Raw genomic sequence first — 14,433 nt, 5'->3', positions numbered from 1 at the left:
GCAGCTCGATTAGTTAAATTTATTGAGTTCAGTTGCAAATCTAAATTCACCTTAAATTTTCTCACATTATTTCAAATTATTTAATATCATCGTAATTAGAATCAAAAGGTATTTCCTTAAAACAAAAGGATTGTAATTAAGAGATCATTCTTAAAATCGTCAAACTTAAATTAATAAACTCTCATGCTATAAATTCGGCATAAGTGAAATTATGTTTTGTATTTATTTATTTTTTTTGAAGGCAAAATAATTTTTATTAGCCAGCAAATTCAGCTACCAAATAAGGTAGCAGATCAGTTGGGACATCCCCGAACTGAAACTACGATCAGGATGTAAAATGGAAGCTCTTGGAAGACTATGAGCTACTATATTAGCTGACCGCTTAACAAAACAAATTGAGATATTTTTCAACTCTTGAAGAATACATTTACAATCTGAAATAACAATACCAAATAATGAAATCATCTTCACCTGACTCCGAAGTGCTTGCACCACCCTAAGGCAATTGGTTTCAACAAAAGCTTGCTGCCTTGGTCTTCTCTTAAACCAACTTAGTGCTTCTCGAACTCCAATTGCTTCCACAAGAGCTGGATCTAAGGCTTCATGGAACATTTTTGTGAAACCTTCAATGAAGAATCCCTTTGCATCCCTGACTACTACTCCCACTCCCGCTCGATTCCCATCGTCGAACAACGCTGCATCAACATTAATCTTGACACTATTCTCAGGTGGACATGACCATTGCTCAGCTCCATCACCCGCCTGAAAACTAAGCCATGATATCTCAATTTGAGATTTCTGAGCATTTCTCCATTGGTCAAGATAGTTTCTCGCCAACACAACAATATCCGAGGCACACACTCTTTTTGTAAAGACCGCTTAGCTTAAATTTGGAAATTAGCAGTTAATTAAGATTTAATTATGAAAATTATTTATAGATATTTGAATAATTATTTATGTCGTTATATTTGAATTCAGAATGCATTTTTGTGTCATATAGTGAAATTTCATAATTTTGCATTTTCGGTGCCCGACAACATGGAACGCGGTGTATGGCTCAGTAGAATCACAACTTAGTATTTTAGTATATTGGGGCAATTTATTTAGACATTGGGAATGTCGAGATTAGTTGGGAATTTAGAGTTTTCTGAAAATACCCTTTAGTGTCTTTTAATCCTTTTAGTGTGGGAGGGGCAAAATAGTCATTTTACCCCATAAGCTTTTGTCCTTTAGTGGACTTAGAGTTATGAAATAATTGAATTACTTGATGTTATGTTAGCTGAAATAAAGAAAGGTTATGCATTTTGTCATTTATTCAAAATTGGAAAAAAATCAAAGAAAAAGTAAAATTCTATTTTTCTCTCTAGCTCTCTCTCTTTCGGCCCTCTTTGAGCAGCAAAAAATCTTGGGTTTTCTTTGGTAATTCAAGCTAGTTTCTCAAGATTTAGTGATCTCATATTGTTGGTAAGATTCTTATAGCTTTCTTCTAAATTTCTTGAATTTTAATAAAAGTTTGTAAGTTGCATGCTTAGTAATTTGATGTTGTTGCTGCTGGGTTTATGGGTTGTTTTCTGTAATTTATATATGTTTAATGGAGTTCAATAGAATAGGTTGTGATGCATGCTAGTTGTTTTGTTCAAGTTTGGAATTTTAACTCAAAACTTAGGATTTTTATGGTGAAATGATAAATCTGTTGCTGTGCTGTTTGTAGTTGTTTGCTGTTGTTTTCAGAGACTTAGTTATGCATATTTGAGTAGATTCAAGCTGGTTTAGATGCATGTTAGTGGGGTTTAGCCAAGCTTGAGTTTTGAACTCAAAGCTTGGAGCTTTAATGGCATTTTTTGTATCTGTGCTTACTGGGTTGTTTTGATGCTTTGAGAATGTTCTTTGGGGTATTTAGAACAGGTCTGGAAGGTTTGATATGGTTTGGGATTGAATTGCATGAGAAATGAATTTTTTAAGTTTCCTGCACTGAACCGGAATTTCGGTTCAGTATAGGCTGTGAAAACCGAAATTCCGGTTGGTCTTTTGGGTTCCTCCTAGAACCGGAATTCCGGTTGTAGAAACGGTCTACCGGTTGTAGAACCGGTCTACCGGTTGTAGAATCGGTCTACCGGTTGGGGAAAAATTGGGAACCCTAGTTCTTCCCATTTTTGTGTTGCTTAGGGTATTGCCATGCTTTTTATCGATAGGGAAACTTTTAGTTTCTAGTTTAAGTCCCCGGGAAGTGATTTAGCGTGTGACTTATCAGTGTTGTGATTATTATGGTTTAGGAGCCTGTAATTCACCGAGCAGTTCGTTCCACTCAGGTTGACCGGCACACCTGAATTCGGAATCGAGGTAAGATTAGTATAACAGAATGCATATGTATTTACATGTTTAGCGTGCATGTTAGGAAGCCTGTTAGATTACATTAGATATGTATGTTGGCTTCGTACCATCCGACAGTATCACATCGGTACGGCTAGAGTATGACTAGCGTACCGAGTATAGGCTGATATTATGGTCGATGGTACTGTACAGTTTGACTGTATCACATCGGTAAGGCAAGAGTATGACTAGCAGCTAGAGTATGACTAGCGTATCGAGTATAGGCTGATACTGTAACACATTGGTAAGGCTAGAGTATGACTAGCGGCTGGAGTATGACCAGTGTACCGAGTATAGGCTGTTACTCTGTCAAAAGTACCGTCGTACGAACGTTCGAGACTCAGTACCGTGTGGGACACAAGGATTAGGGTTGTGGTCAGGGGTATGGGCGTCTGATCATAACCCGAGATTTATGTATGTTTTGTGATTTATGCTTTTCTTACTGAGTCTGTCGACTCACAGTGCTATGTTTATGTGTAGGTAAGGGCAAGGCCAAAGCTGAGGAACCGTGAGGACGAGCCGATGAAGATTGTACATGTCAGGGCGGTTAGGCCTGGAGCGTATGATCCTCGGGACATCAGGGCTTCTGTAGTTAGTCGCTGGACGACAAGTATTTTGTAATGAATAGTAAACTTTTTGTAAAGTATTTTGTAAATGGGATCCCAAAGTATTTTGTATGAAATGTTATAAGTATTTAATTAAATAAGCAAAATTTTAATTAATCACGATTTCCATAAACCTCGTTGATTAGCAACGAGCTGCATAGTACGTTTAAAAATCACGTAAACACGCCTATGCTAGTTAGGGTGTTACACTTTTCTATTTCCACACTAGCTCATTTCCGGCATTTTATATAGCCCAACAAAAGAGTAGCAACCATCCCCCTTTTATCAACCTCTAACTTCTCAAAAAGAAAAGCCATCCAGGATAAGAAATTATGATTATCAGATATCTGAGTTCCTATCCCTACCCTGTCCCAACAAGGATGCACATGATGGCAAGTAAACAAGCAGTGAAGGATAGTCTCCTCCTCGAGTTCACACATAGGACTACCGCACTAACTGCTACCCGCTTAGTAAGAAATTGACACATAGTTGGAAGACACTGCATACCTGCACGCCAAATCAAATTCTTGACCTTTGGAGGAATGCGCAATGCCCATAAGTGCTTCCAAAAAATGGAGAAGCTGTCCTCATAGATTAACCCCTTGCTCTGTTCGATAAGACTGTACGTGCTTTTGACTGTGTAAAGGCCTGAATTCTCCATATGCCAAAAATATTGATCCGACAACGGGGACACTTGCAAAGGAATTTTAATGATCAATCTGATATCCCGATCCCCAAACATGTCCTGCAAAATCTCCATATCCCAACATCTTTCATTCAAGCGCATGAGACTACAAACTTTAACCCCTTCCAAGCCTGGATGGGATGAAAGAACATACGGTTTATCAACATCAGGCAACCACGGATCACCCAAGACAGAGATTGAACCGCCATCCCCCACTTGCCACCTTATGCCCTTCCGAACGATATCCTGAGTTTCCCAAATACTCCTCCATATAAAACTTAGATTGTTTCCCAATTATGCTGTGAGAAAACTCTCATTTGGAAAATAACGCGCTTTGTACACTTTTGCAACCAAAGAGTGAGGCCTAGAAAGTAGACGCCATCCCTGTTTTCCAAGAAGAGCAAGATTGAAATCACGCAAGTTACAAAAACCCATGCCACCCACAATTTTATGACGACACATACGATCCCACGACATCCAATTAATCCCCTTGTTGCCCCCAAAGGATGATTTCCACAAAAAATTTGCCATTTGACACTCAATGTCTTTACCAATCTCCACCGGTAACAAAAAAACACTCATTGCATAATTTAGTAAAGATTGAGCCACCGTCTTTATGAGGATCTCCTTGCCCGCACGAGAATGATCTCCAATTAATATTCTAAATGTTAAAATTTTACTTAACAGTATATTGTTATTCATTAAATAATTATGAAGAGCAAAAAATGCTTTGTCAATATGTATTAAGTTAGTCCTATAATGTCTAAAAATAAAATACTATATATAAGATGAATTTGTTAATTAAGGTGGCGTTTTGTAACATTTTTTTAATCAATTTTCTGTTTTTAAAAGTAGAAAAGTGAAAATATTTTTCAAAAACATGTTCTATAAAACTGTTTTTACTTTTCAATTTTATAATTAGAAATCAAAATTTTAAAAGCAAAAAAAAAAAAAAATCACTTTCAATATTTTTTTAAACAGTTTTTTTTTTTCTTAATCAATCTTTTGGATTACGACCAGACCCGTACCCAAATCCCCTCCCCACGACCCTGGCGCTGAACCCGACTTTTGACTTGAACTCGAATCCGACCGCGGACCTAGACCCAACTTAAATAAAATCAAAAAATAAAAATAAAAATGAATTTTACAGAACACACTTTTGTTTTCTGTTTTTAAAATTGAAAAACAAAAGTAGTTACAGAACGCATTTTTGTTTTTCAAAAATAAATTTTTTAAAAATAAAAATTTTACTTTCATTTTGTGATTAAAAAATTAAAAAACAAAAGTATTATCAAACGGCACCTAAATTTAAGATAAATCTACCTCAATTCTAACAATATGGAAAGGGGAAATTTGATTTTCTATACTTACATATACCTAATATTTTATTTCTAAACTAATACATATCATCATTGAAAATATATGACCACTTTATCTAAAACCCAAAAATACCCCTCTCAAATTTTCCATACATTTTTTTAGTGCAAAAACATAAAAAAAAAAAAAATTGGTAGTCCGATGGGGTCCGATGGTAGTCCGATGGTGGTCCGATGGTCACCTGATGCTACTTTTGTATGTACAAAAACATAAAAAAAAAATTGGTAGCAGATTTGGTCCGATGGGTGGTCCGATGGGTGGCCCGATGAGTGGTCCGATGGTGGCCCGATGGGGTGGCCCGATGGATGGTCCGATGGGTAGCCCGATGGGTGGTCCGATGGTGTAAATGGGGTGATGTAAATAGGGGTATTTTAGGGATATCATAAAAATTGTCATATTTTACAAATATTAGTTATTATTTGTTTAGAAAAAATTTTTTAACTACATGTAAGCATAAAAAATCAAATTTCCCAAGGTGCCATTTTTTTTACAAGGAAAGAGGGAGGTGCCTTTTTTTTACAAGGAAAAGATGGAATTGTTTAAACAAGAAAAGAGGTGAAAAGATGCAATTATAATAATGTTGTGAAATTCTAAAATTAAATTTTTGTTGGGTGTATTCTCTCAAAAGCACAACAACAATCCGTTTATATAATAGGTAAGAAATATATATATTTATATTTATATGATTTCATAAGCAAAAAATGATTGATTCAGTTAATTTAATTCCTAACCTGTTTTATACTATTCACTGCACGCAATGGCATTCAAAACGACAAAGCAACAAGAATAGCTTGCCTACACCTAGCCTTGGCTTGCTCAAGTCTCTCATTCAGAGTCTCTTCCTTAACCGCCGCTTTCACCATTGCCATATCCATCTCAATCAACCTCAAAACCCTAAACAGCTCTGTAATTAGCCTCTCTTCCACTTCCCCCTTCTCTCTAAGCACCTCCGCCTCCTCTCTCGCCCTCTCCGTCACAATCTCTCCCGCCTTCGCCAAAAGCTCCGTCGACCCGAACTCCTTCCCCATCAAGCCCTCCAACTTTTCCAAGAAATCCGCTATCACATATCCTTTTGGCTTTTCCAGCTTAATCTCCTTCGTCCTCTTCCAGCCGATCTCGAAACTCGGGGGCTCCGGTATCGTCAGCTCGGTTCGCGATTTCGGGTCTTGGATAATCTCGGATCTCCTTCGCTTTTCGATGGGGAATGATTCGGGAGGAATGGTGGTTTTGGAACTGGGAATGGGGAATGAGGGATCGAGGGGTTCAGGGGTAGGAGTGGAACTGCATTTGATGGAGAATTTGGGACGAAAGTGAGATGTGTATGGGTTGGGTGATGGAAGAAGAGGAAGAGGGACAGTGTGGAAGTGAAGTCGAAGGAGAGTGGAAGTAGAAGCCATGGCTGAGCTTGATTTTCCAAAGTAAGATAACGATATTTATCCTTTCCGTTGTTTCGTATAGTACAAAAATAAAATATTGCAAACCAAATTTTTATCGGCGGACTCAAAGAACTAGATTTTTTCTGAAAAAAAAATTATATCCAATACTACAAAAATCTTTGTAAATATCATTATCATTACATTTTGCTTATTTTTTTTAAATAAATTAGTGAAGTAGAACTATTGTGATGATAATATGGTCTAATTTAAATGTCCAGGAAAAAAAATATAGAAATAATAATAAACTAGTAAATAATCCACATTTTACGAGTGTGTTTAAAAAAATTTATTTTATATATATGAAATAATTTATTCTTTTATTTAATAATAATTAAATAATTATTTTAACATAAGATAGAATAGATAAATAAATAGAGAAAGAGAAAAAAGAGATTTTTTTAGCACTTTATTAACCTAACTTTATTATTATTTATTTTATATTTTAAATTGAAATAGTTGAAGTAAAGAATTGATTCTTTTTTGATTAAGTTATGGTAAACCAATTCACACACTTATATATAAACACACTCAAATATTTGGTTATGTGAATTTAGTTAAGGATAAAGTAAATTACAATATATTATGCATTATCAAATACGTTACTTGATTAAAAAAATTAAAAAATTTAAAAATACGTATATATATATAATCACATCGCATTCAAATGACACACTAATGTAGCAATAGCTAATTTTTTTTTCTTAAAGATCAAAATCTCAAACTTTATTTCAAAAATTAAAAAAAAAAATACATTACCTTATTAAAAAAAAAATAAACATACGTGTATTGTACTTAACATCACCTAATTGAACCTAATTAAAAAAAAAACTAATTATATGTGCATTGCACGTAACATCAATCTAGTTTATACAAATATGCGAGTTATAGATTAAGAAATTTAAGGAGAGGAATAGTAATTACAATTAATGGTAATTGATAGAAAACATTTGGGTGAATTGGACATCTATATATATAATATTTCATAACGCTCCTCATTGGATGTCCATAAGCACTGTCTCATTAAAAACCTTGTCAAAAAACCTAACAGAACAAAAATTCGGCCAAAAAAAAAAGTACAACATGTATTAAGTATATTATTATAATTAGTTATACCCAAAATAATTGTCTAGTAAGGCTTGACTATAATTAATTAATTAATTAGACAATTCATTAATAAAAGATTTCCTTTTTTGTCATAATATGGTATCACACGCTTAGAAACAAAAAAATCCTAAGTCTTTTTCGATTCTCTCCTTCTTTAATGGTGCGAGCCAGAGCTGGCACTGTCAATGAGACCTCCAACGTTGATGGATCTCAACACTCTGACGTTGATGCCCAAACCTCTCATACACCTATTGTAACGCCCTAAATAATTAGGCACGCTACCCAAAATGCTTATAAAACCCTAATCCCCTAATCGGGATTACTAATTAAAATAGCGCAGTATATTTAAACTTTTCAAAATAGTTGGGATCCCAAAAATATTTACAAACTTATTACAAGTTCTTTCTTACTAGCCGACCTAAGCGGCAAAACAGAATACAAAAGTCAACACTGTTAGACCCATAACCCGCTTGGTCTGAAGTGGCATGAACATGTACATTCTTCGCCCTGCTCCTGAAACTCATGGCTGATCAGCTAATGCCTTACCCTTTCCTGCACAGTAGAGCACCCGTGAGCCAAGCCCAGCAAGACAATATAAATCATAACAAATATATTATGCTCATTCACATATGTCTGTATAGCACAGACCTGATCATTATTTCATCATGCCCATTTATGTCTACGTGGCGTAGACCTATGTGTTGCGCTCACACATCTAATTAAATCTACATGACGTAGACCCACGTGTTACTCTCACACGTCTAAATACATTAAGGCCTTAGAAGTGGTTCATCTCGGTTATGAGTACCGAGTCCAACCTGATTATGCCTTGAGCACATAATCCTTAAATCTCATTTCAATTAACATGGCATGGCATTTATACACATATATCACTAGGGTAATAACCCTAGGCTATTAGATCGTTCCTATTAGGGTAATAACCCTAATCCCGGTTACTTAAACATTCATGCATATCATTCTCAATATAAGCGCCACTGCGTATACTCTACGTGCTAATCACTGTCTTACCTGTTGTCCCACAATAGTAGAGATTCCAAATCCCCGGGTGCTCCTGACCAGGTGTCGGTAATCCTAGTCACACACAATCTAAGATTTTCACAAATAGGGTTAACCCCTGATTTCACATTCATAAAATAAATTCATGGCATTTCAAATACAGATAATCACATAGAGCTCGAAAAGAGCTTTCCAACGGTATAAAGAACGTCCCAAACGGAGTCCCGAGTCAAAAGTTATGGCCAAAACAAATTTCAGCATTTCCCGATGAACTCCAACCGAATTAGGTTGTCCGGCGAAGAACACGAAATTTCTCAATCTTTAAACCCCCAAAACTCACTCAAATCATCCCCAAACATTCCCAAACTTTCCAGAGCATCAATATATGTCATAATAAACATATTCCACAACTTAAACCCAACAATTGCACTAAAAATCAAAAAGTGCCATTAAAGCACCAAGCTTGAGTTCCATGAACTCAAGCTTGCTTTTCACAACCAAATTCACAATTAATCCACTTACAGCAGCTAGCAAATATTAAGGATTTAAAACACATCAAAAATTCAGATTTAAGCAAGATAAACACAAGCTCAATACTTTGAGCAAAATTCCTCCATGAATACACATACAAGAGCTTGAGTTCAAGGATAAACTCTACACCAATTCACAGCTGCAAAGATCAACTAAAGAATCATTCTAACTCATAATTTTCAATAATATCACAACCTAAAATCACCCACAACAACCTTCAAGCATGAACAAAGACATAATATCATGAAAACCCTTAAATCCAAACACATGCATATCAAGAGAACATCACATAATTCATGCTTTTTCCCATAATAATTCAGCAGCTAAAACAAGTTTAAGATCATGGAAAGCTACCTTAATCTCTTGCCCAAACAAGCTCCAAGCTTCCAACAAATTTTTCCTCACAATCCACCACAAAATCAAGCTATTTCTCACAACTTAGATTGAAAATTAAGAGAGGGTTTGAGAGAGGGGAAGGGTCGGCCAAGATTGAAAGCAAAACCAGAAAATTGCATTTCATTTCATCAAAAATTAATTTTAATCAAACATAGTAAATAGGGGTCAAATGACCAAAATGCCCTCATGGCTTATTATTCACACCTACACCCTCACAAGGGTAAATAAGTCATTTCAATACTCAATTAATTTCAAATAATTTTCAGATTATCATTCATCAAATAAAATGCCAAATAATCAATCCAATTTACATTTCAAATTCCCGGTTGTGACTATACCGCGCTAACCTGTCAGAACACACCTGAAAAGACAACACAGGCATACTATATAATAATATAGTTCTATTAAGCACGTAATTAAATTAATTTCATCATTTTACCCTTCTCGGGTCATAATTACCAAAATGCCCCTGGCTCACCAACGGGGTCTTTAATATATTAAAATTCATATAAATCACATATATTGAACTATATAATAATATAATTTCTCCATTATACATAATTATCTAGATAGGGTTTTGCTAATCCATTTCTTAATTCTGGGTATTACACCTATTCAGTCACAATCACCCCATTCTACTCGGGCTCCTCGTGTTCCTCGTCCACCACGAGCCACGACAATCGGATATCAGCTCCCCAACAATGGTGATTCCTCCACCCAAGTCTAGCACTGACCAACTCATGAAGATGCCTATAATGGCCAAAAATTGCACAGGCCCAAATGCCTCTTACGACCCAAATGGAATTACTGTTGGGATTTTATGTCCTAAATAAAACCTATTACAATCTAATCTGATTTGTTATCAATAAGAGATTAGAAGTCACTTATGTTTACATGTTGTTTTCATGATTATGGTTTAATATATGTACAAAATGTGTTAAGTCCAGAACATATAGTCATTCACAATTACAGTGATGTCAACACAGTGGAATGTGATTGTGATTATATGATTCGAAAGACTAAGTCCATGTTTCATCAGTGCTTTGGATTTACACTGATGTGATAATCAGCGAGGAAGTGTACTTACACTTTGCATAAGTGTTATGTTCTTTCTAGAATATTGGCAAAGTATACTAGCTTTGAATGTATGGAGTATACATTGGAATGGATTGATATTGATCTGAGTTAAGATATTATAATACTTACCGTTGTATCTTTCCAAGACAATATCACTAGTTGATCTTAGATCAAAAGATCTTAATCCTGATATGCTTAGGTTCAATCTCAGGAGTGCTATTCATGTTCTTTGATTTGTTAGTTAAGCTTACTTTTGGGTCAGGGTGATACGTACATTTTGGGAACATGATAGTATGATTGAGTGGGAGCGCTAAACATAAATATGTAATTTATAGCTTCTATAGGTATTTAGAAGTCAAGTGATGATTTCCTTCGAGCTTAGCTAAATAGAGGTAAATGGAAAAGCTCTTGTTTCAGTGATTATATTTTAGTTCACTAAAACATCATTTACAGGTAGCTAAGTGTTTTAAGGAGCAAAATACATTGAGGGGTGAAACGATAAATTTATCCCTACTCGGTGTAAATCATCTGTATAGAGGATCTTTGATCAATTGAGATTATAACGATGGTTAAATGTGATAGCGTATATATATGGTGGAACATATAGAGCGTTCTATATAACTGAGAGTGCAATTCTAAGTTCTAAGAGTGGATGCAACAAGGAATTAATAAGTTAAGGAATTTACTTGGTAAATTCGGTTCAGCTTATTGGAAGCTCAGTAATATAGGTCCATGGTCCCCATTCTAGTTGAGACCATACTGCTTGTAAGACTCAGATAATTGACTTTGATTAAGCAATTATAATTCTAAAATTAGACTATGCCTAGTTTATGAATTTTTACTAATCAAGGGCAAAATTATGAAGAAAAGAGATTTTAGGTTTTATTTATTAATTAAGAGACGTTAAATGTCTAATTAATAATTATATTAAATGACAATATTATTTAATAATTTATTTTAGTTATTAAATAATTAGTTTTGGCATTTAAATGGTTAGAATTGGAAAATTTGCGTTTTTGAGAAAATAGAAATGAAAATTGTCAAAATTGCAAAATACCAAGTGGGGCCCATTAACTCAATGACCGGCCACTTGGAGAGGTTTTTTCCAAGTAATATTTTTCATTATTTTAATGTCAAATAATTACTAACCTAAACCTAGTGGATACCTATAAATAGATAGTGATGGCTCACACTTAACAGGGGATTCAAGAGATTGAAAATCAGAAAAATTGAGCCTCTCACTATCCTTCTATAGCCGACCCCCCCCCCCCCTCTCTCTCTCTTCTTCTTCTAATTTTTGAAAACCTTGAGTGATAGAGTAGTGCCCACACACATCAAGTGGTATCTCAATCATAGTCTGGAAGATTGTGAAGAATCCAAATTGAAGAGAAGGACATTCAGACTCAGATCTTGGTGATACTCTGCGACAGAAAAGATACAAGGGTTAGAAATCTGAGTGGAAGGAGACATATTATACCGCTGCACCCAATGTAAGGTTTCCTAAACTTTATATGTGTTTATTATCGTTTTAGAAGTTCATATTTAGGATGTTAAACAACATACTTGTTAGTAAATCTAAGATCCTAGTAAAATAATTCCAACAACTGGCCTCAGAGCCATGGTAACTGATTTACTTTCAAGAAATTTGGACTTAAAACGATTTGTGTGTGATTTGGATGGTTTCATGTTGATCTGTGTGTTATATGATGATTGATTGATGCTTGTGAAATTTTATGAAAAATAATTGAATTTTTGTTTCTGGAATTATTTTTGTTGGATAGTTTGAAAAAAATTAAACAATTCACTTTTTTACAGAACTTAATTTCGATTTTATTTGAATTAGTTGTGAATTTTTGAAAATCGGAAAAATTAAGGTGTCATCACCCACATGCACACGCGCGAATGAGCCTCATTCCTCGGACGCGTGGGCTTCGGACAGCCTTGTGTCCGAGTTTTCTCGGTCAAGACATGGGCGTCTGTCTGAATCCGACCTTGGGCGCGCGCGGAGAGGCTGCATGCAGCCTCCTGCACCGTGCTTCCTCGGTCAGTCCCCCCATCTCATGCGTGTGGACAATATGCATTTATGCAATGCATACTGTCCGTACCACTTACAATTTTCTTCGTTTTCTTCGATTTTTCATGCTATTTCATGGAATCAACTTCTGATTTTTTGTGTAGTTTTGTGTTTTGATTTTTTACTTTTCATATTTCAAATCTAATTATCAGAAATAAATTAATTAGATTTTTTAAAATTAATTTAAGATATTTGTGTAATTTAAACTTGAAAATAGGTAAAAATCTATCTTTTTGCTTAATTTTTTATCTTATGTTTTTTAAATTTGATTATTTAATCTTTTTTTTAAAAAAATTTAAGGTCAGATATTAATATTTTTTTTTTTTAAAATTATTCTATTTTAAATTTTTTGACCTTATTTAAATTTAAACTAAGATTACTATAATTATGATATTTTGAATAGAAATAAGATATTTTGCTAACTTTTAAATTTTTGTTATTTTTTATTTAAATTAAATTATAAAATCAGAAAAGGATATTTATTATCATTTTATTTTATTGAATATTTAATTTATAAAAGAACATGAAATTTAAAAGATGGTTAGCAAATTTTTTTTGAAATGATATGTAGGTTAGTTAAACCTAATTTTCAAAATTGTAGGTTTTAATTTTAATTTTTTTTTATTTGAATTTAAAAACCGAAAATATTTTTTATTTATTTATTATTTTTGATTTTTTTAATTAATTAATTTAAAATTAAATAAATCCTACGTCCAACTATCCAATTCAACTTGTTGCAGGAGTATGTGTTTTAGCTTGTTTATAAGTTTTATAGAACCTATTATTGCTTGATCTAAATTGTCATGGTTAACTTGTTGACAGATCCAATAATCTGATTTTAACACATGGTTCAATGGTCAATAGGTCAAGTAAATAATTTGTAACAAGTAAATTTTACATTCTTCTTTCATCTGTGTATGACCTAGTAACATGATAGGATCCATCCAAATCTGTGTGCCTGTGTGAGCCTATATGTTTACTTTATGTTTAGATGCATATAGGTTGTTCATTTAATTTTTTAATTAAGATGAACTAGGTTGCTAAATAAAATGTCACACCATGATAGATTTTATTTAGGCCCATTTAGTTTTTGGGCCTATTCAATTAATAACAGTTGTTCATTTTAAGGTTAAATTCCTCTCTTTTGGGCCTTGTGTAAGAGTTAGGGAGCCAATAGCAGTGGGTACGACATGCTAGACCCAACCCTCCCTCACATGAACTACCCCAACTTTGAAGGCCCATTTGCCTGATTTGGATAACTGTACTAGGTTAATTAAATTAGTTTAACCTAATTAAAATTGATTTAGCAACATAATTAACTTTTAAAATATATGATTTTTTTTTCATTTTAATATTTTAAAGTTAATTTTAAGGAAAACACACTTAGTTTAATGAAATTATTTCTAGATAAACTATATGTATTTTTCTTGTATTTAATTAAATAAAGAATTTTAACTAACTAGATTCTTTCTGAAGCTTATTTTTAATTATTTCATTAAATATTCCTATTTAAGTTGAAAATTAGTTATTTCTAACTAATTTTTTATCAACTTAAATTTGAATATATTTTGAATTTAAAATTAAGTTGAGGTATTCTAGGAATTGGTTATTGAAGATTCTTAAGATATTCTTTTTAAGTTGATATTTTTTTTAAAAAAATTTGAATCAACTTAAAATGAAATATTTTTTTTAAAATTAGGTGGTTACAACTTAATTTTGATATTTAATTAAATTTTATTTGAAAAATATTTAAGTTGGATT

General features: G+C 33.7%; 1 protein-coding gene across 1 annotated transcript; it reads right to left on the bottom strand.

Annotated features, from left to right (window-relative positions):
- Positions 1 to 5,701: 5,701 nt before the first annotated feature.
- LOC115724933 (protein CHLORORESPIRATORY REDUCTION 41, chloroplastic) lies at positions 5,702 to 6,662 on the bottom strand. Its single transcript, XM_030654310.2, has one exon. It carries the CDS (start codon positions 6,432 to 6,434, stop codon positions 5,802 to 5,804), a length of 633 nt encoding a protein of 210 aa, XP_030510170.1. The 5' UTR covers positions 6,435 to 6,662; the 3' UTR covers positions 5,702 to 5,801.
- Positions 6,663 to 14,433: the final 7,771 nt, after the last annotated feature.

Source organism: Cannabis sativa, chromosome 6 (genome assembly GCF_029168945.1).
Source record: "Cannabis sativa cultivar Pink pepper isolate KNU-18-1 chromosome 6, ASM2916894v1, whole genome shotgun sequence".
In the NCBI taxonomy this organism is placed as follows: Eukaryota; Viridiplantae; Streptophyta; class Magnoliopsida; order Rosales; family Cannabaceae; genus Cannabis; species Cannabis sativa.
This window is presented reverse-complemented; position numbering and strand designations above follow the sequence as displayed.

Excerpts from the sequence above, each read along its gene's own strand:
- LOC115724933 (XM_030654310.2), bottom strand. The coding sequence starts at position 6,434 with ATGGCTTCTACTTCCACTCTCCTTCGACTTCACTTCCACACTGTCCCT.